At 41.9% G+C, this 26347-nt stretch overlaps 1 protein-coding gene across 1 annotated transcript in view; it reads left to right on the top strand.

The window, feature by feature from the left end:
- Positions 1-828: 828 nt before the first annotated feature.
- Positions 829-26347, top strand: part of LOC139329021 (neurexophilin-2) — a 42669-nt gene continuing 17150 nt past the window's right edge. The window contains exon 1 of the mRNA XM_070959140.1: positions 829-1248. Within this exon, the coding sequence (XP_070815241.1) occupies positions 1195-1248 (54 nt within the window). The 5' untranslated portion in view covers positions 829-1194. The remainder of the gene's footprint in view (positions 1249-26347) is intronic.

The raw sequence follows: 26347 nt of genomic DNA, 5'->3' as shown, positions 1-26347 counted from the left end.
GTCCGTCTTTCTGTAGATCTATCTGCATGTTTTCTTGGTTTTCCTCGTCTGTGTAGTGTGAGTGCAGAGAGAATGAACAGCAGTTATAAAGCCAAAAGTCTGGTCATGTGGATTTATCTGCTATTAATATTCTGAATAATAAGGCCAATATCATAAAATTATACAGAATGAAGCAGAATCCCCAATGAAATGTCAGTGAGAGGTGGAATAAAAATAGGGCTGCAACTAACAATCATTATTTTCATTACTGAGGAGTGTGCTGAAGTGCGTGTTTTGTCCAACCATCAGTGAAAATCCAAATCTATTCAATTTACTCCCATACAGGACAAAGAAAAGCAGCAAATCCTCATATTTGAGAAGCTGGAACCAGGACATTTTGGGGCATTTTGCATGGAAAATGACTTCAAAATGGTCATTTATGAAAATAATTGCGAAACATTTTCCAGTGGATCTACTAATAGTTCATACTCCAGTATGAAACGCTGAATGAATGAAAGGTCGCATCTTAAAGTCATATTTTAAGCCAAACACTTTTACGCGAACTTTAAGGAGTCTGTAACAGAATTCTTGGCATCTTCTGTGATGAATTACTTCGAAGAGTAGAGCTGCCTCACCAGCTAATCATTGACAGGACAACATATTGTACATGCAGTTTGTGGTCAGTGTGGTTGCCAATAAAGGAGAGCTGCTGTGCGCCGTGACGCGCGTGGACAGAGAGAGAGAGAGAGGGAGGGAGGGAGGGAGAGAGAGAGAGAGAGAGAGAGAGGGAGAGAGAGAGAGAGAGAGAGAGAGAGAGAGAGAGATCTCAGCTCTGTAAATCAACCAGTCAGTGTCCCAAAACACAAGAAGCGCTGATGATCCTCACTGAAACCCCCTCTTTGCTTCCAGCCTCCAAACTGACTTCGTCTCCGCGCAAACTTCCCGCAAACGTCCAGCATGAGCGGCGGCAGACAGCATGGATGAGCCACATGAGGCGGACCACAGAAACTGAAGCCCCAGCTCAAAGTTTCCCGACAGAAGCCACCGTGACACTGACTGAACAAATACACAACTTTGCGCGTGTTTTTCTGCTTTCCTAGTACTTTTTACTGGTCGCCAGCCTGTTGGGATTGCTTGGATTCCGCGGTGTGTCTTTATATGTTCAGCCGGGGAGACGTGTAGTTTTTCGGGGTGGTCCGCTATAAGGAAGGTGTCATGCAGGTTCTCGGTTGGACCATAGTTCTCCTCTGCCAGTGGATCCTACGGAAGGTGAGTTTATCATCACCCTGAGAGGAAAAAGATAACTTAATTAAGGAAGAAAAAAAACGTTTTATATCCAGCGGCAGAGATGTGTGGGTGCTGCGTTTGGAGAGAAACACATGCCTTTTCATTTTAGAGGGTCAGTTCCCTGGAAATCACTCATCTGAAAAAAATTATGCGTGCTATAACGTTTTTATCGGGTCTCATAAAGATTTGTTTTTTTTAATCGAAATCAGCCGCAGCGGGACCTGGAAATTTTTACAGTTTCTTTCATTTGTGCCGTATTTGAGTGTAGTATTTTCGTGGTCTCTGTAAAATCTCTGGAACTTGTTTCAAAGTTGTTATATTCCCACAACAGCTGCGAAGACCTCAAAGAAACCGCGATAGACGTATTTTTTGTCTTAATGTTGTTTTGTTAGTTTGAATAAACGCGTCTGCGACTTTTGCCCCATCTCCAAACGCGCACATTTCTGCTGTCTGAGCGTTTCCCCTTCACTCCCAGTTAAGCAGCCCCCTTATCTATTCATCTATTTGCGCTCCCAGCAACTTCCTCTAATTTTTCTTCAGAAGTTAAACACGCCCGTGGCTTGTGTTATTATCTCAGCATCGCTATGGCAAAGAGTTTGTACGCCTAGTTCGGCTCTGATGCTGCTGCAGCTGCTGATTATGTGCGGTTAAATGCGTGCGCGCGTGCGCGTGCATGCGCGCACGCTCATCTTTTGGCTGTTTGCGCATTATATGAGAGTGTTTTCCTGATTGCTTTGCACTGACAGTAATAATGTAGTTATTATATACAGACATCCACACATAACAGAATACAATACAACAGCATACAATGGAAGGCTGTCTGTCCCAGCAGATACACACCATCTGTACTCAGTGTGTCTTTGGCCTCTGCAAGAAATGAAAGAGAATAAAAACATGACCTTTCACCATGATCCTCCTCTCCTCCCTCTTCCTCACCTCTGACTCTTTCATTTTCCTCCTCCTGTTCCTTTCCCCCGTTTTCACCCCCTCTTCCATTATGAATCATTTCACCCCCACTGGTTTTCATTAAAAAACACTTACTGTATCTTCAAATGCAGGTGTAGAAAAAAAAATCCTGACACTGTTAAATCTTGTCAGGTTTGAAAAGACTTTTTTTTTTAATCTGCTATTTTTGCAATGTTTAAAAAGCAGCCTGAAACAAGTGTTATCAGCAGAGGAGCATCATTTGATTCAAGTGACAAACTGTTTGAGAGCTGACGGGTTGGGAACCTTCGCTGCTAACAGATCTGCTTGGTGGCCCACAGTAGCCGCTTTCTCTCCAAGCACCAAAAAATGGAGACTTGGGGGTAGTTTAGTGTGTTTGTGAGTTTTTAAATACACCCTGTTGGCTGCTGGCAGATTGGGGTTAGGTTGCATTGTGACAGGTAATAACACCTACGCTTCTTTTGAAGATTGAATGCAAATCATTCCTCCTCCAAAGTGGAACTGCTCTACCTCTTCCGCATGGGAGTGCAACTCGGGTTCAAGTATTAGGATCGACTTGGTATTAGATTATATCAGCCACGCTTTTCAGTAATGTGCCATTTGAAATTGTGTTGGATCGTTTTTCTTTTTTTTTTTTTGTGAGGCGTAACAGAGGATAAGAGTCTTGTTTGTTTTCAACAAGGATGCGGTGTAGATGACACAGTGATTTGGCTGACATAATATGACAAGCTACATCCTTGGGAGCACTATTAGCTTGAGGGATTAATAAGCGAGGAGGTAAAAGAGGCAGTGAAGAAGTGAAGGCAGGTGAAATATTCGCTAAATGGAGAGGAGGAATGAGAGGAGCAGGGAAAGTCAGCGCAGGGGAAGGAAGAAAAGGTAATTCACCGTCTAACTTAATTTCATGTTCTTTTTGAATAAAGCACCACCTTTAGTGGCCATTTGCAAGAACTTGGAGGCCTGTTAAAGTCCATGTGTAAGTGTGTAAGTCAGGAAAGAGAAAGTGAGAAAGGACAAGAATCCCTGCATCCTTTTTTCACTACATTCTAAAGTAAAAACTGATTTTAAAGGTTTAAAAAAAAAAAATGCGTCTTGAAAGCTGAATTTGCTTCTACGTACTCGGATGGGAACATTTTGTGGGTGGGTTCTCACATTTGTGCAAAATATAAATAAATGAGTTGCATATGATGTCCAACGCTGCAATGTTATAATTTTTTTCCACCTTGTGCTTTGAAACGATATCTACAGTAACAGCACTACAAAAGAAGAAAAGATGTGTGAAAAGCTTCTTTGCTGTTTTATGCTCCCAGTAGGAACAATAGCATTAGCCGGCATCTCAACCTGACAAAATCCTCTTATCTCCCCCCATAAAACAACTAGCTATATACCCCAGGGATATTACAGCAACTGAGTCACTTTAATTTCATTATATATAGTCCTACTTCCTTTGCAATCATGTCTCATATATTCTGCATTGCTTTGCATTTCAGTGCAGTGTGTATGAGAAATACAGCTGAGTGTGTCTCCATGCCCACATGTTATGCACTTATTTGCACCATTGTTGGGGGGAGGGGTGGGGGGGGGATCCGAGCCATCAGAACAGCGGGATCGGATGTGTTTTCCACCACGGATTAAACCAGGTGGTTGGTGGTTTCCCTCCCACTCGCTGTCTTTTTGTCCATCCGTCTGTCCGTCTGTGGATCGTCTAAACTGTCAAACGGCCCAGTTTCAACAAGCAGGAGGCACCACTGGATCTGTAATCTCTGCAAATGATATTCTCTGTTCGCAAACCGATTAGATATGTAATCTGTTGAATCGTGATGACAGAAGCAATCACATTACTGCTATATCTATTGCCTCTGAAATTGTTCCCAGAGATCACAGCATTCTCTAACCTAAAAAAAAGCCCAGATTCATGCAGTGTTTTAATGGATTCTAACATGATTTGCTTAAGGTTAAGCAACGATCCATTTTTATTTAATTTGTTTTCTCCCCTTTCAACAGCCCGTGCCCCATTTTTGACAAGCCATTACTTTTAAAATGAGTTATCACTTGCTCGGTGCAGTGAATAGTTTCACCTCAGGCTTTGTGTTAGCCTTAAGGAGAGGGGGATTTAATTTAACTGTGTGAAGATGTCATATATTTGAGACTAATGTAAAATAAAACGTCATTACAGACATCCTGCTTTGCACGAGCGTCCTTCGTCGCTCTTCAGGTTATGGAGCTCATGTTTGAACTCAAAACTAATTTTTTGTCTTGTTTTTTTTGTCAAATTGTCTCATTGAAACATTCTTATAAAAAATAAAGACAAAGCTGGGTGATTATAACAGCCTCATATTTCCAGATCCAGTTATGATCATGGAGGCAAAAAACAGCCACACAAATGAGTCCTGTGGTGCCAGAACTCAATTACAAACACGTGCGCCCTTTGTGTGACTGACAGCTCAACTACACCTGAAGTTCCAAGAAAGGCAGCATTATGTCTGAAATTATTGATAAGACGATGGTATTATTTTTAAAGCACAAAGGAAGAGAAACCCAGAACGTGTTCAGGAGGATGAGCAGAGCTGCCGCTGCTCTCACTGCTGAACAGGCCTGTTTCCAGTCTTTGGTTCTCCTCCTGTTGGAGCCACCTTCTCATGCCTGATACGTGGTGTTAAAGATGGTCCTGGCTCAGAGATTCAGCTGCTGTTCATGCATCGTAAATGCATCTCATCACTATTTTCTTTTTTAAATTAACCTCACTCAGGTTTCAGAATGAATCCTCACCACTGATCTTTTAGTAAAAGTAACAATGTCACACTATCAGAATACTCTATTACAAGTTAAACTCTGCGTTAAAACTATTTCTTAAGTATTATTGGCAAAATGTACGTGCAGTATTACAGTAAAAAGTATTCATTATGCTGACGAATTACCCCTGTGGGTGTTATTCTATTCCATATTCGATTACTGGGTTATTATTACTGATGCATTCATGTGTAAGGAGCATTTTGCTGTCATAGCTGGTCAAGAAAAAGCTCATTTTAACCATTTTATACACAGTTGGGTCGGCAAATCTGTAACAATGTATCACGTTTTATAAGACGATCATGTATTTTGCATGAAAATCTCAAACTGTAATGTTGTGCATTCAAAAGTAGAACACCCTCGTGGTGGAGTCGAGCTCATTCTTCTGTTTTGGAAGAAGAAAAAAGGACCTGAGCTGACAGAAGCTGTGCATTTAGAGAGAATTCGATTTATTCTTAAAAACAGACTTAAAAAACAAACTTTAAGAAGATTTGGAACCCCTTAATCTCCTACCTGAAAGTCTAGAAGCATCTTCATCTGGATGCCACATATGATGAGGATCCAAATCTTCACAATGGAAATGTTTGAAACAGAAATGTGGTACACAGCAGCATGAAATGGCGATGCAAAAGTACAGTACAAGTACCTCAGATTTAAAGTAAATGTACTTTGTTATATTCCACCACAGACAATGAGCACCAGTAGGATTTTTTATAGGGAAACACTGCACCTAGTACTTACACATAAGTCTTATTTTTTGTGTTGTTTGTGATGGCCTTGTACCGTCCCCACAGCATGAGAATTTGCATTCAAATGGTGTAACACAGCAGTTCTCAGCCTGAATTAATTTCAAGGGTTTTGTGTTTTCTGTCACTTTCAGTGCAGGAAACAACATGTAAGCTGAATACAATGAATTCTGGCCTCATATCATCGAGAGCCTACCCCTCTTCTCATTCTGGCCCTGTATGAAGCTTCATTGCTACTGACATAATAGGTTGTTGCTGGGAGAATGACAAGAGGAGAGTGAATTAGGAGCACAGGATCAAGTTCACGTTTACATCTGAAGTACATTTCATTCAAATACATCCCAGAAATCAAAAAGCACAAGACACAAATGTGACAAAGTCGTGGAACCACTTGAAAGCAGACGTTAGACGCATTAGCTCATTTAGTGAAGTCCAAAGCGTGTTGACATGTCAGCATCCTCAGCCAGTCTGGATCAGAGCAGCTGCTTCTCAGGTTTAAATGCTGAGGCACGTCACACTTCTTCAGGCAGACAGGAAACAGCTGGAAAGAGGGGCTGCGCTGTTTTCACCGTCGCACACGCAGCAGACTGAGGAACTAATTTAAGGGTTGTGTCCTTCAAGTTCTTAAAATGAAAACTCGGGTTTGAGCTTTGTCCCAATCTGGGCTCACTGACGCATCAAAAATAAGTCTGCCTGTGCTCAGTTTTGGATGTTGTTCATTTTATTGTGAGAGATTGAATCTAGAATTTTAATCATGATGTTCTCAAACATCACAGATGTAACTGATCACTTTTTCGCCTTGTTTTTAAATAAAGAATTCACACATTAAATCAGTGTTGTTACGATCAGCTGAGATTATGAAATTACACTGGTTATGATGTGCACATGGGAGCTTTTTCTGTTCTTCTGAGGTCATTTAGGCCAATTGGTATCTTTTTTTCTACAAAAATAACAGGAACGATGATGCTTAAAAGCAGCAATAAGGCGAGTGGGCTCCTGTGACACCAAGTGAAGAAACGTGATTAATCATTGTTAGTGTTTGTTGAATTACATGTGGACCAATTCATCCCTCCAGTGACTTTCTATTTCATTTTAAAAGCTGGTGGGTTTTTTGTCAATTTGGTTTGCATCATTTTGGATTATACTGGACTAATCTGCTTAATTAGGTGGACGTCCATATGTGGTAAGGCTTTCTGGTGTCAAATGACAGACAACACAAAAAAAGAAAAAGATAAAAAAAAAACAGATGACATCACTTTGAATATAAAATCTGAATTAAACTGAACATTTTGATGAACAGTCATCTGCATGTCTACTGCAGAATATCTGTCGATAAAACACACAGTATATGTACAGGTCAAAACCTGGTAGAGTCATTTTGAAGAAGGTTCGTTCATCCACAGGGCAACATGAAGGTCCATCCTAAAGAACGACCTGTCTTTAGCGCCACGCTGCTGGTTTTTGCTAATAATACCGATGAAGATGACATGCAGGCCCTGTCACATAATTAATCTCTTCACTCTTAAATGTTGATGGAGTGATGTTAATTCCACTCTGACTCCGCAAATCACTGCGCAGACGGTGTCACAGGTCTTTAATTGAGGCCCTGTGTACAAACATTTGGGTTCTGGTGAACTCACCACAGTTAAAGGATCGACCGGGACCTTCAGTCACCCTGGTGGTGCCGTCTCCTGCTCTGCACTCGTACAGTGAGATGATTGATGTCATTGCTAATTCCCTGCAGTCTGTCACTCAGTCTTCTTAAGTATTTGCTCACCATTTATCCTGGGTCTTAGCTGTTTTTCATAGTTATTTTGAAGTAAATGCTTTTTTAAATAGGACAAGGTACTCACAGTAAGAAAAGAGAGGATTGAGCGAGAAAATAAAGTAAATTTTTCTGTTTAATTTTACAAACTAGCCTCCAGCTGTCAGAGGAGTCTTGCTTTGGTTTGGATTGACTAGGTTGTGAATGCCAGATGGTGGGCTTTCACATAACTGCAAATAACGTTGGCGATTGGTAGAAGCTTTTATGTTGGAAAGAAAATATGGAAATCAGAGAAGCAGAAGCAAACAACTTGAATAAAAACGTCCCCTCCTGTCTCTTCTGGGCTCTCATGGTGTTCCAGAAAGCTCAAGTTAATATAAAATGGTAAACAGAATGTCTTTCATATAGTAACAGTTTATAGCATGAAGACAGATACAACAAAATATGTTTCCATGTTCACTGATTTACTACCTTTACTGGCTGCATTAAAAGTCTATAAATCTGTTTTCTGTGTCATTTTGAAGTCAGGGGAGCCAAATGAGAGTAGCAATGAAAAGCATGCTATAATCACCGTGCCTGCTTATAAAAGATGTCACATTAATGTGGCAGGAGGAAAGTGTCAAAAATGAGCAAAAACTGAAATCATGCTGCAAACTGGAACACTGAAGCAGCTGCTCACATTGCATTTGCACAGTTGTGTCGTTACTTTTAAAAGCCATTTCAGGTATATAAAGCCTAATCAGGATGTGGATAAAGTTTGTATCTTTCAGAGGGCTTACAAGTCACGCTTCAGCTGATGAATAGAAAACAAATGTGTAGCACTCAGGGACTGTCAGACTTGTTTGGGGACTGAGTGTTTCAACAATCAGGGCCCTCCCTGTGGTTGTTAATGTTTTCTTTCAGTCACAGTCTCTCAAAGCGCAGCCCACAGCCAGAGGCAGCCTCCAAATATGACACGAAATGCATGCATTATGTTTTAATCATCCATGGTCCACTTCAATACTTTCACTCTCAGTAGCCGACAGTTAATACGCCAGTCAGTTACTGCAGAATTTGGTGCTGAAGGAAATGTTAAATGCCATAAGATAAGATAAGATAAGATAAGATAAGATAAGATAAGATAAGATAAGATAAGATAAGATAAGATAAGACTTTAGTGGTCCCACACCGGGGAAATTAAGTCGTTATAGCCAGCAAGCATTAGCAAAAACAGTGGCACAAAAGCGTCAAGATAAACTCACAAATAGTGTAACAAGATGCAAGATGGTGTATTTATGGTGTATCAAATTTATGCAAAAACATAACAAAATAGTGACTATTCTCTCTGCCACTGAATGAAAGAACTGGGCTCAGGCAGCAGCTGGGACGATGATGTGTTAAAACGCGTGTACAGTACAGTATGAGGTCAGACCATCAGAATTAAACCGATGTGATGTATGATTCACATAACCAACATGCACCATTATGAAGCAGCACTGCACGAGAAAGCCATCTCTTCAGTGCAACAGTTTGTGTAAAGACTAACTGCATTATAGGAGAGGGCTGAAATACAATGTGAGTTCGAGGTCACAAAAAATTCTTGAATTTCTTCGAGCGGAGCCGCAACAAACGCAGTCAGGGGAGCAGTGTTTCAGCAGTCACTGCTGACCTGTTGTGGAAAAATTAGCTCTTGCGCTACAGTGAAAACACAGCCAGACAGAGAAAGAAGCAGAACACTGAGCTCCACATCAGACCATGCAACCCGGGTTTCACTGCCAGGATAATCTGGAGAGGAAGGCCTGTGCACAGCTGTTGCCTCAACCCCAAGAGGGGCTTACATCTCACGGCCTGATCCAGCGTCCAGCCCCCGACACAGCTCTCTATGTGACTGCCAGCTTGCGCGGTGATGGAGGATGTAGTGATTGTGGAGATTCTTGGTGGACTGAGGCGATAGAGAGCAAACATGGAGTCTGCAAAACTCCTTATTTCTCATTGTTTTAGGGTTTGTATCACTGTGCTTTTCTGTAATTTTTCCTCTCATCCTTCAAGACTCTGTGTCTTCCCTGTATCCGCTGTCTTTCTGTCTCTCCTCTGTACACCCAGTGAAGGGAAGGAGGATAAGGGCAAAGCACATATGGAGGTCCAGGTCAAGATAACCACACCTGATCTGTCTTGAACTGAGCTCTACCCACACTGCAGAACACACACTCACACAGCATTTTAATGCATGCCCGCCCACCTCAATAGATGCACTGCCATTATTACAATAGCACTGCGTATGACTCACCAAGCCTTATGGAGCGGCTATGGAAAATTGCTCCCTGAGAGGAGTTGTGGGGGGCAAAAAAAAGGGAATGTCTGAGCAGATGATAACGCCTGAAAAGGAATCAATTTGAAAACATTACTCGTAATCTTTTTGCCGCAAAGATATGTGACACAGACAGACACACATAGAATGGAGCTCTGATAAAATGAATCATCCCCAAACACACAGGCATAAACACACACATACAACCAAGAGGTAAAATTAAGGAATGCAGGGTGCACAAGTGCCGAGTGTGTGTGTGGCATGAACAAGGTGTGACACGCAACAAGCTTACGCAGCAATTATCATTGAGGTAATACAGCCACGATGGCAGAGGGGAGAAAATGAACACTTAGCTACAGCTGTGTGTGTCACGGCCTGTAACGCTGTCTGCTAAGAGGGCGGGGGCACCACAATGTCATCCATCATCTCACTTTTCAAATCTTGGCTTTAACTCAGAGTGAGACCAGAATGTTTGAGTACATCACTTTAAATATTTTAGCTTCTTGATGTTTTGTGCAGGAGTTAAGGGCTGAGTATCGACCCTCAGTGCTTTTCAGGTACCAGATCAAATGGTCTAAAATAATCATTGAATGTCAGTTCAGACTCTTAATGTGGCTTACTGATTGTTTAATCAGATAGTTCCTGGTTTAGATCTTTTTTTCAGTTTCAGGCTCTAGACAAAGTTCTTGTATGGCTATGTAGCCATGGCAGCAGCATGGCTCTGCGGATGGCGATGTCGGTCAGCTGGTCCACCACTTTGACCCACACCAGAGTATCTCAACAACTATTGGACAGATTTGACCTGACACTTCACACACACATTCATGCTGAACTACAGTACAGTGGTAAACATGGTAAACATTATACCTGCTAAACATCGACAAGTTTGTGTGCTAACACCTGTTAGCATTTAGCTAAAAGCACCAGTCAGCACCATCACAGAGCTACTACCCTGACCTGGAGAATCATAAGTGTTGTCAGACATTTTATCTCATGTTAAGTGAAAAACAGGGTTTGGCAGAAAAGCATGTTCATATTTCTCAAAGAATGATATAATGATATAACCAAGTATTGTCCTGGTGTTGTACTGAAACTTGACTATCAAATTGGTGTTTGTAAAATTTAAAAGTTGCATCAATATACTGTTGCTGCTTTTTTGAGAGGCCGTGTTTTTTGTTTGTTTGTTTGTTTGTTTTTTGACTAATGTATTCAATTATTGGTTCGCCTTAACCTCCACTGGGGTTTCGATGTTGTCCTCTTTTGCATGACTTAATAAATAAAGCAGCAGAGGGAGACTGGGTGTGAAGTGGTCAGCCCTACTTTGGATTGCTCTGCTGGTGTTGCTCCACTTCGAGAGGTCCCCAGTCATCTCTGTGATGTGAGCAGTGTGGTAATCTCTCCCTCCATCTCTGCCTCTCTCTCTTTTTCCTGGCTGCGAGGAGTACAGTCGAGCTTTGGAAATAAATCACATCAGAATGGAAGCTTGGCTCTCGATGATGGCCACTGTGTTTGTTTCATACATGCATGATGAGTAGCTCAGCTCTCGACGGGGGCCACCAGTTATGGCATAACGCCGCTGCCCGTGGTCAATGTGTTGCCTCGTCTCGGCTCCCCCTGGGAGAACACACACGCTGTGCTTCATACTTTCACTATTTGATATAGCAGTGTGTATTCTGATGCGTTCACGTGTGTTTACCGATGCGAGAGACAAGCATGTGAACGGAGCACGGGCTCACACAGAGCGAGTTGTTGCAGAATCTTGAAAAAATGACAGGTTGCGTACGAGTGTGTTGGGTGTGTGCATCTATATATACACTGCGGACGCACTTGTATGAGTCGATCTTTTTCCCCACACATGCACACAGTATGTGTAGCGCGGGTAGTTAAGACGCTCTTAGACAGCCTTGGGTTTTCACAGCATCTTATGATTAATAGTGACACACCTGGAGGAGATATATAGAACAGGATTTTGTGCATGTAATGAATTATTAAAGTGTAATCCAAGCGACACCAAATATCATAACTCATGGTGCAGACAGCAGAGAACGCTCAGGGTCAGCTCGGTGTGAAGACCCTGCCACAGATGGGACTGTGGAGGAGGGATTAGTTTTTATCATTTTTTAATATCTCCACCGTGGCTTGTAATGCATTAATTCAGACATGCATTGAATTTATTGGAGAACTGAGGCAGGGTGAGAGGGAGAAAATAGACATAGGTAACCCACCCAGAACGGTGACCCCTTTGGTAAGCCTCCGTGCGCACTGAACCCTCAGCAATCACACCGTCTTAATAAATACGAGATTCTGCAGAAATCTGCCGGACATACAAGAACGTCTGGCATTTGATTTTGTTTTTCATGGAGACATGTAATAAGACTCTTGTTTGCATTCGTGTTTGTCCTTTCGGGATCTCAGGAGCTACATGGGAAGCATTATTGAGATGAAAGCAGGGCGGTATGCTTGCACAAGCTGTTTTTTGTTTTGTTTTTTTTTTTGGATTTGTTCCCTGTTGACTGTTTTCCCACAGCAAAACTTTCTTTATATATTGTTTCCTGGACTGGAGCTTAATGGAGAGTGGTCAGGAGATTTCAGCACTCCGCAGAACCATTTGGTCACAGATCCCTTGCACTTCTCTCGGTCTATTTCTCTGTCTTTCTCTCCCACTGTCTTTCATCTCACACCCCTCTCACCTGCCACCTGCCTGTCAAACCTTCACAATCGAGCCTCTATCTTTCACTCCATTGCCCCATTTCTCCTCTACCCTGCTCCCCCGCCTCGATACCGGTCATGCCCGGCCCGCAACTGCTTTGCCAGTGTGTCTGATTAAAATGTAGTCCTAGAAGAAATAAAATATGTGAGGAGAATTTCATAGTTTCAGCTTCTAGCTCCTTGTGCTCTGATAGCCTGTGCTGGTGGAGACGAGATTTGCGTTTTATTTTTCCTTTTTCCTCTCCTGGTGGTTTCTGGCTCCAGTCACCATGTTTCTCTCTGGGTGTTTCTGGATCAAGACATGGCAGTTCTTGCTGTTGAATTATATAAAATCTCTGCTTGGTTTTTAGTTAATTAGCCCAGGCAACTAAGAAGCAGGGGGGATGGGGAGATTGATGGCAAGAGGGAAGGACTGGTGTGTGCGGAGGCGGCAAGGGTAGACTTTCCCTCCTTTAACTTGGTCCAAATTGGCCCAGAGGAGGTTGCAGTGGAGGGAGTGCAGGTCAGGGCTAAGGAAGGAGTGCAGAGCAAACTGAACTCGAGGCTGTGTGGGCAAATAGGAGCATCAGAAAATCATCTCACATCGGCAAATTTCATTATACTTTCTCATGTAGGGCTGAACTGTCAGCATGTGGTAGAGGACCTTGACATGCATGTTACCACTTTATAACTTTGATGTTATTACAGATCCTGAACAAGGGAATTATGTATTGAAGGGCTGTAGCTGTCAGCGAGGAAGTTACTAATATGCCTTGTAGAAATAAATGTTCATTTTCCATCACTGCGGTCTGACAAGGCTCGCAATGTGTTCGCTGGGGTTAGAGGAGCTCATGTGGGCCAAAATTCCTTTGCCGATGATTGATTTCTACGGAAGCCCTGAGAGGCAAGCGAGGAAACAAATTCTGGTGATCCACTTTCTAAACCTCATCTAAATTGTTTTTTTTCTCCTGTATTTATGACTTAAGAGCAGGTGGAAAAAAGCTTTTACCAGGATGATATTTCAAAGGTTTTTCATCTGTGAAACAGGTGGAAAAAAAGCTTTGCCAGGCGAGGAATTTTGCACCCCGGTCATCCTGAGTTTGAACCATTCATCCATCACAACCTACACGTCCATTGTTACAACAGCTGAATACTGATTGATGCGTCAGACACAGCGGACCTTTGTTGAACCGGACCTTCATTGTCATGTGATTAATGGTGTGAAACATTACAAACTGTTTGGTTAGGTTTAGGAGAAGATCATGGTTTGGATTAAAATCAGTAAAATGCCCTTACGTACATGGCCTAACTTAACTACATTATCTAAATTGGAATAAGTCAGTGTTGACTTCTTTATAGGACGCCATCCAACTTCCTCGTTTGTTGACGTTATAATTATTTCAGCTGCTAGAAGACGCCTCCTAACAATAATTGTAAATATGGGTCGTAATAACCTGCTTGGACAGACGAACTATACAGCACAGCCATTTTTTTCCTGAAGCCTTTCTGCCAACCAGCTCTGAAGGCAAACTTCTACCATGCGCTGTGCATCCCAGCCTCTTGTGAGCTGAAATCTGTATTACAGCAACAAACAGAAAAAAGCAGAACTCTTCATTCAACTGGCTTTTCTTGATGTTTGAATAGTCAGAATCTCACATTTGTGTTTTGGATAGTCGTAGTTTAAGTGGATGTACATGGAATACACTTTAGAGAAAATATAATTGCTTGTACATATTCAATATATACACAGTATAATTATGTTCTCTATACAACCCAAGGGTTCATTCTTACTAATCAGAAGGTAATTAGAGATATTTTAAATTAAAGTTTTGACTACTCCTACAGGGAGATATCTTCAATGTGCTTGAAAACTGGTTGTTTTCCCAGCAAGTGACCTTTAATGTTCATGCAAGTCATAACTGTTCTTTTGTGGAATCGGAAGTAGTTGGACGTTGCTTTAGCACCTCAAAACGTCTAAAGGAAAGGGTGGGGTGGCTGGTAAGGTGTAGAAACTGCAGTTTGCATCCTCTTTGTTCTTTCTCGTGGAATTAACCAGTGACCTTGTGGTGTTTTTTTCAGCTGCTCTTCCCAAGGAGAAGAATAAGTTCACGGTCAAGTTACTTTATTGTCCCCCAATGGGGTCATTTGTTGTGCAGATAGATAGATAGATAGATAGATAGATAGATAGATAGATAGATAGATAGATAGATAGATAGATAGATAGATAGATAGATAGATAGATAGATAGATAGATAGATAGATAGATAGATAGAAATCACACACAATCACACACACCATAAAAGATTGCCTACCTTGCAGGCATAGTTAGGAATAAACTCTTTATCTCAACCTTTAAACCAACAATGATAGTCCTTTAAAAAAAAAAAAAAAGCCTAAAAGTTCTCACTAACTTCATCTGCAGTGCCTTGTATCATCAGATTCAGAGAAGTTCCCAAACCTGACCCACGCTGGGAAAACACTTGCAGATCAGAAAACTTTCATATGGGCTGTTTCAAAAATGTTGGATTTATTGGTTTTGTTTTAGCTGAAAATGTAAGATTTTACTTCAACTATTCACCAAAACTGTCTTGTGAATATATCTATGCTGATTAATATGTAGACAGTTGAGTTTAGATCTGCACTGCCTGCTGTTTAAAGTCAGACGCTGGGGGTGGGCAAGTGGTGATCAGATCAAGTTCTGAATGCAGCTCTGCTCATCACCACAATATAAAATGCCTCTCTTGGGCCACTCATTAGTCCAGTGTCCAGACTCTCCAAAATGTGAGACATTTTTTGTAAGAACCAAAATCAAAAACTGACCTTGCTTTTTAAAACCTTAATTTACCTCCAGAACTATCCATTTAATAACAAAAAACAACTTTTTGAATCAAATCCAGCAGATTGAATTTCAGGTTATGTTGCAAATTCAGACTCTGGCCTGAATAAAGATCGCCGTCACAGCTGAATCACATCTGCTCGTATCCCAAAAGAGCTTTCTCTCTGTGTGTCCTGGTTAGAAAAACTCTGATGGAACCAGTTTCCTGAAGCCTCAGTTCACTTCGCTCACCAGATGTCACCCTCCCCCCGGCTGACACTTGGACCAGACCCCAACCTGCATGTATCGACATGACCAGTCAGTGACAGTGACATAATGTGGCACCCAGAGAAACAGACAGACAGAGAATGAGGGCTGGGAAGTGACAGACAGACGGAGAATCAGACACATATGTCCGACCAGCGGGAGCCTGGACACCTTACTGCAGAGAGCTGTGCTTCTGTACGTACAGCTGAGCAGAGTATGAACAGAGTAATGCAGCATAAACAAGGAGGGCAACAGTAGAACAGTGTAACCCCTGAAGGTCCAAACAGAGAATGCTGATCAAACACGTCTTCCCCTCCTCATGACTTTGACAAGAGAAGCTGGCAACAGTACAGCCTTAAACTCTCAGTGCATGTCTGCCGTGGTGAAATATGGTGCATGAGTGACTTCATGAAGTTCAACTAACCTCAGTTCAGGGATGAAAAGACAGCGATCGCTTGAATGAATCAGGTTCATTTGCGAACTCTGTGATCCGTTCGACTCATCCTGTACACACCACAGGACTTCAGAAGTCTTCATTTCTTTCATTTTCTTTTTGTAACAAACTTTAAAGTCCTTTTTTTTATGTCTGTTGAATTTAAAGTCCAACTGGAATTAAGTTGTGTGGGTTGTTCAGTGAGAACGCTGTTGTTACTTTGGAGACAGAATTTTTTTGCATTTAACCTAACAAATAATTTTATTTGAAATGTTTCACTTGCATGAAGAAGAGATCATCGCTGTTCTATCATCTGCTGACTATGATACAGATTGACAGGAAAAGTGTTATTTGCACACCTGTGTACAGACAAATGTGCATTTAAGGAAGTCATGAGTCCAGGTCATTTAGTAATAAGGAGATCCTTTATCCAATCATATGTTCACAAAGTGGTGAACCTCCCTCCATCCTCGCTTGTGAATGACTGAGCCTTTCCAGGATGGCCCTTTTGTACCCAGTCATGATACTATCACCTGTTACCAATGAGCCTGTTTACCTGTATGTGGAATGATCCAAACAGGTGTTTTTGGAGCATTCCTCGTCTTCCCCAGTCTTAAGTTGCTCCTGTCCCACCTTGTTTGTTGGCATCAAATCCACAATAAGCATTATATTCACAATGTATTCACAAACGACACACTTTTTTTTTACACTGATGAACTAAAAACCACAACCCACCGTCCTAGCTTCCATCTCTTGTTTTCTTGTGTCCATGAAGAAACACCTTGAGCTCCACCTGCTGAACGAGCAACCAAACAAACAGCGAAAGGAGAAAAGAGCACTGCTAAAGTCCTATTTTAGGTTAGATAGCACATTTGCAAGTCAGCTGTAGGACACTGAACAGCTTAAAATCTTCCCTGCAGATCTCAGCATTGGTTGGTTTGGATGCTAAATTGTGTTGTCTTTATTCTTCAGTACCATTGCTAAGGAAACACCGTCTCTCCGTAGCTTGTAAGCTGCAGTTAACAGCATGTTTGTTTACATTGTCTGTCCTTTTCGCATGGTGGCTCAGCTCTGTCAGTCAAACGCCCACTCAGAGGTCTGATGGCCAAAGGAGGATTTCTGATGTTCTCCTTCTCCTCTGATGGTCTCCAAAGACCCTTTTTTCGCTCTTTTTTTCTTCATTTTGGTATTCTTCATTCTGTCTTTGGCTCTTCATTACCTCCCACAGCTTAATTGCTAATCTTCCTGGAGTCCATGTCTTTCTCTCACTAATAGAATGATGAAAATAAATAATAAAATAAATGAAAATCATGTTTACATTGATTTTTGACTGTATAAAGGAAACACTTTTATGATTTAAATTTGGCCTTAAATTGACTTCCCTGCTGAAGCATATATTGCCAAAGACAGACTGGTCAGTGCTTCCTTTTTATGTATTTTCTTTTTAGCCATGCTAGCAGGGAGGCTCCAGTGGTGACATGTTGACTGTTCCGCCACTTTTCCTCAGCCTGAATATCTCAACAATGACTCCTTTAATTGTCATGAAATGCATTTATACTGGTGCTTTTTGGTTAAATATGTAAAAATGTTACCCTCATCTGGTCAATATTTACATTTTTCCACACTTTAGCACTAAATACCAATTGTAGCGTGCTAACATGTCAGTGTGAGCATTTATCTCAAAGCCACGAGAGTCTTGTTTCCTTCTCCCTTCTGTGCTTCACCACCTCCACTTCAACCAGCTCTTCTCTTCACTATTATCCCAACTCTTCTTGTTTTCTAGCTCTTCGTTTCCTTTATATTTACTTCTTTATCACTCTGTGTGGTTGGATGCTCTCTTGTAGTTGAGATAAGGAGGCCAGTGTGATCTCATGTCTTGCAGCATCAGACAGCAGAGGCCGGCATCGTGTCCTGATGGCCTGCTGAGCCACATAAATCAAACACGTGCGCACACAAGGACAGAAAGAAAGAGATTAAAAAGGTATCTGTGAAAGATTGACTACCCTGTTGCCTTGTAAAATAGAACAGCCAAAAGGTTAAAAAAAAAAAAACAACATACTACTGTACACACATACCTGTGCAGTACTCTGGTATCAAAAACCCCTGTGTAGACCTTGAATGAGTAAAATCTCGCTTCAAGAGCAGCACGCACCCAGAATTTATAGCCTAGTTTACCAGCTGAACATCATTCTTGAGATCGGCTTGAGGACTTAACCTTAGAGTAATATCAAAAACGATGTGTCTACAAATTTTGCTCCTGCATTATTGTGTGTCTCAAGGTTTATCACATCTTACAGAATCTCATCAGGCAGAGCAATTTGTATTTAACTGGATGTGCGTTATGTGGAGGTAGCCACATAGAGATTAAAATGAGATTTACAAATGAATGTTGCTGATAAATGTTTTTTTGTAATTTTCTCTGATGTTTAATCCGCGAGGTCAGTGCTACCCACAAGCCTCCCTGTCACCCATATCAATTCTGTAATTCACATTCCTCCCCCACCATTTTTTGCATTTTTATATCAGATGCACTACCTGCTCCAGTTATTATCTTTTACAGGACATAGACGACAAAAGGCTGTGAAATGTAATGTGTTCTCTCAATTACTACATTTCTGAACATTTCTAAGGTCTTAAATTGTGCTTTTTACCCCTCCCACCTGCAAAACCGCTGCACCTCTGCTGTCTTTATGCACATTGCCTCTACAGTGATTTCTATTTTGGTCAGAATTGATTTTCATCTGTGATAACAAATGTTCTTTGTTGAGATATCAACACACTCTCACATTTTCATTTACCACATCTGATGTAGCAAAGATTGGATTCTGTTGCCAAATGGTTTATTTAATGATTTCATTCTTGTTCTTCATTGAGATTTCAAGCCCCAGTGTCTCCTTTTCATTGTCGAAAACAAGATTACAATCTGTTGCCAAATAATTTCACACTTGTTGCATTGATCGCACTGAATGTCACGTTAGATAAGATGATGTCGATCCTTTAAGTCTCAGATGTTTCTCTACATGTATGTGCTGCGGTGGGTTTATGCTGCTCTGAAATTTGGATTTTTTTAAGCATCAGAAGCTGGAGAATGATTTGGCAGGCGGCTAACTGAATGACGTAACTTTACAATGCAATGTACGCAACGCGGGGTGTGAAAAATGCAATACAAGCTCTTCATTCATTTAGTGGATATGATGCATGAGACCAGTTTGTGGAACTATTAGAGTCATTAAAAATGTCTCATCAACAACAAAAGTACACAACCTATTATTTAGTGTTCAAAGCTGACATCAAGACACTTAATCAACTTGTTCATGAAGGATTGTGCTGCTGAACCTCGATTTGTGCTTGGGTTTCAGTTCTTATGATTCTTTTTTTTTTTTAGCAGTGATGGTTTATGAATATAGGCGACACAGTGGCGCAGCAGGTAGTGCGCGTGCCTCACAGCAAGAAGGTTGCTGGTTCGATTCCCGGGTGGGGCCTTTCTGTGTGAAGTTTGCATGTTCTTCCCGTGCATGCGTGGGTTCTCTCCGGGTGCTCCAGCTTCCTCCCACAGACCAAAAACAAGCTCATCAGGTTGATTGGTGACTCTAAATTGCCCCTAGGTGTGAATGGTTGTTTTTTTCTTGTGTGTTGCCCTGCGATCGACTGGCAACCGGCCCAGGGTGTACCCCGCCTCTCACTCGTTGACAGCTGGGATAGGCTCCAGCCCCCCCGCAACCCCGAAAGGGATAGGCGGTATAGAAAATGGATGGGTGGATGGTTTATGAACACAGGCAATCACCCTTTATTTTTAGGCTTTGCAGATAGGCAACAGTTACTATTGAAATAGTTCTACTTGAACTTTTGTACTTGACAAATAAAATTTTCACAACAAGCTCAGTGTTCGCTGTAGTTAGAGGGGACATGAGAGTAAACAGTGTTCTGTGAGTTTGTGTAAAATTAGCTTGGCATCACAAGTGGCTTCAATATTATGCAGTGGCTGGCTCAGCTGACAGTTTTATCGGTGGTGTTTGCCATCACTTTAAATTCAGTCACCTGCTCTGTTTTCTCACGTTTGTTGTCAGGTGTCATGTGCCCTCGGAAGTCTCTGAGTCTTTATGGAATAATTTTAATTTTTTTTTTTTTTTTTTTTTTTTTCATTTACAGCATGTTGCTCAGACAAATGAGCCACATATATAGGAAACTTCACATCATGTTAAAGGAAAGCCATTATTTCAGGCTTTGTAGATGAACTCTCTGTGATCTAAAATACAAAATATCTGAAAACAGTTTGCGACAAGAGACTGTGATTTACTTTTGCGAAGTACGTGTTACTCGACAAAAGAGGGGGAACACATAACCAATAAGAATAACAGTTTTCACCTGCCCAGCAATACAGCTTTAGTGCCGGCATTTACTGAGGGTTATAAGTCGTCTGCTCACAGTGCGTTTACTCCATCTATCTTCTTTTTTAACTGTTAAACACTGTGCAGATCGCAGTGCCCCTTGAGGCAAATTGTGATTTGTGATACTGTTTTCGCCAGCGGGGACCAGCGAGAAGTGGAAACATTTGGATGAATCCTACATTTATTAATTTCTTCTCAGCGTCAAAGGAAAAGGTCCAGGTGGTGCAGCAGCAGCAGCAGCAGCAGAGGTCACTGTAGAAAAAAAAAAAAAGCCACAGTTTATTTAGCAGAATCTTCAAACTCTGTTTTGGTTTGATCAGTGCAGCAGCTTGTAGAAACAGTAGCATGTTTCTACTATTTTATAGTAAACTGACTTTGTGTGGAATTGTAATAATTTTGGCACTATGAGGAAGGTTCCACTTCAGGTTTGTTTTCAATTACCAGCTAATTGGGACAGTCCAGGGGGGGCAGTGAACAGCTTTACCAAGACCACAAACAAACTGTAATGCCAAAGCAAACAGTAATGAGACAATGTGAGAGGCTGCATCTCATCCGAGTCATATGGTTTGGGTGAGAGAGGACAGTATGACCATAAACATTAAAATGCCGCCTCCATCAAAAATAATGCTCTGTCAATTTTGCTGATGATACTTAAAATTAATTACAGTTTCAAATGATGAAGTTTAACTCGTAATAGAGTATTTGTAAAGAGGGTAAAGGATCTTCTTCCATCACTGGTCTAAAGGGTCAGTTTTTCCAAAATATATTCCCCCCAAAAAAGACGCTTTCATTACCATTATTTGATGCTTTGAATGCATCTTAGCTCCATTGGTCAGGTGACCTCAAAACCTCAGCAAATTTGATCAAAACTGCTTTCATAGTTACATCACATGAGGAGCAAGTAGGAAAATATGCATTTTATGATTTAGGTGAACAGACCCTCAATTAAATATCACATTCATGCGAAATGTAATTTCAAAATTGTATATATGATTATAAATCAAAGAGGTGAGTTGGTGAATGGCTGATTTTTAGATTTTTGCTCATGGTGATAAAATGTGTGTTTTCACACTGTGAATATCTCTGTTTCCAGGCTTGGTGCAGTCAGGACAGAAATCAGATTGCTGGAAGTTAGTGTTTGCTTTGCTGAGAGCTTCAGAGTGCAAGATGCATAATGTCATTACTGATTCAGTCAGCAGAGGGGGTTGTCAGGAAGGATGGAGGGAGTGGAGGAGGAGGAGGAGGAGGAGGAGGAGGAGGAGGAGGAGGAGGAGGAGGAGGAGGGTGCAAAAAAAAATCTCAGCTAAAATTAAAAAATGCCACAAAATGAAATAAAGATGAGTGCTCCACTGAGCCACAGACTGAATATAAAAGACAATCCTGTGAAATATACATGGCTGGTAGGAGAGTTGAGCAGAATGCTAAGCTCCAAACTCTACCTGTAACCCACAATGCGGACCCTGATCCTGAGCCCAGCGATCATCCCAGAACATTTAGAGATCAAGCCAACCACTGCGCTCTGTCCCGCTCACCTAGGCAACAAGAGACAGGAAGACATAGAAGGGAAGAAACCATCTCCCATATTTAATAAGATTTGGTCTTATTTTTCCCGTGTCTGTAATGCCTTTATTATTGCAGATTGGCTTAGCAGTGAAAGGTATTGATTGTGAGCCAGAGCCCCAACTGGGACTGAAGAGAAGGAAACAGAGGTGGAGGGTGTGGGCTGCTTCCAGCAGGTGATTTGTGTGTGGTTTAAAAAGCACATGTTCTTACCCGATCGTGTAAGGTTGTTTTCCAGCATACTTCACACGTTTATTTATTTGAATAAATCAAAGCTGTCGTACTTCAGTCCCAGACAGACTAGTTCAGGCACATTATTTGCAATCATGCCTGACGTGTAGAAACAATTTAATAGTGACAACTGATGCATATAGCAGAATGACCAGCGAATGTGAGAAAAATAAAAATACCTGTACAGGTAATGTCACCTAGAAGAGGCAGAGCGAGAGAGAAAGGCGTAAAAAGGCAAATAGATTCTTTTGTTTTAGTGGATTTGGGTATTAAAAATTAGATACATGGTCCCCATTGATTTCAAAGTGGAGATAATGTTCATAGTTTAATTCTACTTAATTCAGAGCTGTTGTACTGCTCATTTAATCCCACAGGCCCACGTGTGCTACAGTAGGATATTGTTTTAGTCCTTCCAGAAGCCCCCCGCCAGAAATAATGAACTGCAGAAAGAAGAAAGCAAGAAGGGACAGATATATGGAGATGATGAGTGAGTGATTGTGTTCCTATTCTTAGTCCTTGCAGTGGGGAAGCAGGACTAATGATGCTTCCTGACCTTAATGCCTAGCGCTCAAGGTCAGCCCTCCACTGATGCATCGTGGGTAAGGTGTCCTGGACCGCTGAGGAGCACTGCCAGATTGAGTTTGTTGTTGTTGTGGTTTTCTGTGACTTTGCCCCAGAATTTATCACTGTTCTTCCTGAAAGAATAACAGATACAATCACAGAACAAGCAATTTATTCAGCAGCGCAGCTCTGAGGGGAACTACCAGCTCTTGTTCTGCTGGTTACACACCCGATTTTTCACTCTTTCTTCAAGCCATGCACTGATTTTTTTCACAGTAATGCTGATGGGAAAATAATGAAAGAGAGACAAAGGATGCAGGATTTTCACAGAGACAGAGCAAGGTGTGATTTAATTACCTGGCTAGCTTTACTTTAAGTTTTCGCCGGTCGATTCCTGTTTCACACTCTCAAGCACTGCTGCTGTTATATGATAACAAAAGCAGATGTGTTTGGGTTGTTCACGGTCGACAGTCAACCTCCCTCCAAGCTCAGCTGTAGGTGTGTGAATGTGGAAGTTATTTAGCCTCAAAGAACTAGTCTTAAATTAGCAACTCTAACATAGCGTTATGGTCGGGATGCACCAATGGCACTCATACAAGTACTCATATTTGGGGGTTAGTTAGTGCCAGTATTAGTACTTGCTCAACACACACAGTTGCAGACAGTTGCAGTACAGTAGAGACTTTTTCTTCCAGTGTCAGTGAAGCGTCTCTTGACTGCCTCGTCTCTTTCTTTGGTCAAAAGTCTCTGAAGCGCAGTCACAGCAGGAATAACATCTGATGCCGTCTGCATCAGAGGAGCTCACTTTTCAGGTTAACTCCTCAAACAGAGCGAAAGCAGATTTTTTCCAGAAGTGTCCACTGCTGAGCGGTGGGATTATTGGGGAGCTAATGTTGGAACCCAGTTGATCCCAGAGGCCACTTCTTCTTGATGAGAGATTGTAAAATTGTGATGTTACGACCGGGAATCTCGTACCTTGGCTCCAGTACACCGAGAAGATGACAAAATCCCGTATTATCTAAAACTGACAATGTCTGGTCATCAAGAGCAGTGTACTGGGAAAGAGCTCTTATAATTTTTCCCACCCTGGGTTGTTTCTCTGCTTCTCCAGTGGTTGCTGCAAAGTTGGTTGTCGCTGTTTCCTGCTGCTAGCTTTAGCAAACTCCTTGAACTCTGCGTTGTGTTGGTTCTTCAGATGTTTTATTAAATTGCTTGTTGAAGGAGCGACTTTTCGCCCCCACCTCATAACAATTTAGCAGAGCATAGTTTGCAATCTGCTCTACTTTTGTCATCATCACATATCTGAAAATATCTCTAAGCTGCTGACATTTCTCGCCCTATATCTACCAGCTCAGCTGATGAGAGGTTAACACCGCACTGCGGTATCCGATGTGGTTTTTTCAGACTAGTTTTCTGATTACAGTTACGAGTACATGAACACAGTATTGGACCCTGGTATTGGTATTGCCCCTGTCTGACCGTCCTTGTCTGCATGTCAAAGGTCTGCATGGAGTAGCTAGTGGAAAGAGATTAGAGATATGCAGAGAGGTGACTCAGTTCGGTCATTAGGTGTCTGTGGTTGATTCAGTGTTATATGCAGATTATATGCAGATTTACAGGTGACAGGCAATTGCAGTAATGGTGGCTTGTTTATTTCCTACAGCCTGGATTAATCTTTAGTCCGATTGCAACACAACCTGAGTCTGCAAATGATGCCCTTTTTTCTTCAGGGATAAATTAGAAACAGGTTGTTTTTGCACACTATTCCCAGAGTGTTTGTCTCACCTGTCTTGGAGGAAAGGAAAGTGCATAAAGAGACAAAGTGTAAAAGGATTAAACGAACCAAAGGAGAAGAGGAAGAAGAATGAGAAGCCAACGCAGAGGAAGATCAACCAGGAGGAAGGCGTAATGTTGACTAGAGGGAGGGAGAGTCAGTCTGTCTCACTTGCTTGGATCATTAATTTGTGTTCTAATTAGCAGGAATGCCGCAGTTGGAATGTGATGCCTGCGTAAGGACGAGGAGGAGGCGTGTGTGTGTCTATCTGTGTGTGTGTGTGTGTGTGTGTGTGTGTGTGCGTGTGTGTGTGTGTGTGTGTGTGTGTGTATGTGTGTGTGTCCTGTGTCTATGACCTGCCCTGGCTCCAAGTCTCCTGGCTTGTTAGAAATGACAGATTGGCGCTCTCCTGCACCCCCCACCCACCAGGCCCACCCCATTCCTCTACCCAACCCACCCATCTGCTCTGGAAACATGCCAGATCCTTAGACCCGTCTTGTGTTTACGCCATGTGGGCGTTTGTGTGTGTGTGTGTGTGCGTCAGTCAGTTCAGTTTTGTCACTGTAGGTCTGGTCAGACCAGTGGGGGAGCTCAAGAGATTTCCAGTCATGCTTTTGTTGCATGCATCATTTTTGCTACTGTGAATGCCAAGGCCGAGCTGGTTTTGTTGATATAAGCTGTTTTGCCTTTTAAGCGCATATTGTCCAAACTGAGGCTGCGCTACACAGAACAAAATGTCTTTGACATCTTTCAGTAAATCAAGTTTGTTTGCTTAAGATGCACAATACGAGTCCTTGGATTCAAACTTACAAAAGACCAGTTGCCAGCCGAGTGAAACTATGTATTCAGCTGAAACTGGTTAAGATTCCCACCCACTAACTGTCGAAAGAGTTCTGCGAAAGTGCTGGAATTGACTTCATAGGTCAGTATTCATTTCCTGTGTTTTCTCTCTCATTGTGGATAAACTGCTTCAGCCAAGCTTTTCATCAGCTGTCCTCGGATTTTTAAAGACCCAGACGGTGCAGTGAGCCTTGCCTCCCCAGGGCCTGAAAACATTCATTTAGATAGTGCCAATATCCAATCTTCCAATACGTTTCGTCTGGACATATCTTTAAGGAAAAAACGAGGGAGAGAAATGTATCAGTGTTGATATCCTTTGGTCAGCGACATCACATTTATAAAGGCTGTGTGTGTGTGTGTGTGTGTGTGTGTGTGTGTGTGTGTGTGTGTGTGTGTGTGTGTGTGTGTGTGTGTGTGTGTGTGTGTGTGTGTGTGTGCGTGTGTGCACACACTCTGGCGTGTGTGTGTTTACTGAAGCTGTTCCAGTAAAGCATCTAGCCCAGGGACAGAGGAGAGCTGCCCCCCACAGTAATTGAACCACAGACCCTGCTGGACTGTTAGTCACAAGTCTCGGTCTGTCCAGAGCCTTTTATCGCTGTTGAATCAACACAAGCCGTGTGAATGAGAGCAGGTCAGTAATACAAATGTAGCCGTCATAGCAGTGCCACAATTTTCCTCCGCACAAATCTCCTGCTTCAGGTTGTCCACACCGGAGACAAACTGTTAGAGTTTCTTTTTGCAGAAGTCACATAAAACACAAAACTACGAATGTCTAATGTGGAAATGAGACAATTTATCAACCAAACACAGATTTTCACCTTATTGTTTTTACCAAACAATCTATTCAAAGGACAATTCAGATTTATTACAACATGAATCTTTTTAGGTTTGGACATTGAAGGCATTGTATTTACCTGGGGCGGCACGGTGGCGCAAGCAGGTAGTGCGCATGCCTCACAGCAAGAAAGTTGCCGGTTCAATCCCCGGATGG

This window comes from Chaetodon trifascialis, chromosome 3 (assembly GCF_039877785.1).
Source record: "Chaetodon trifascialis isolate fChaTrf1 chromosome 3, fChaTrf1.hap1, whole genome shotgun sequence".
Taxonomy (NCBI): domain Eukaryota; kingdom Metazoa; phylum Chordata; class Actinopteri; order Chaetodontiformes; family Chaetodontidae; genus Chaetodon; species Chaetodon trifascialis.
The sequence above is the reverse complement of the archived record's forward strand: the minus strand, read 5'-3'. Positions and strand labels throughout refer to the sequence as shown.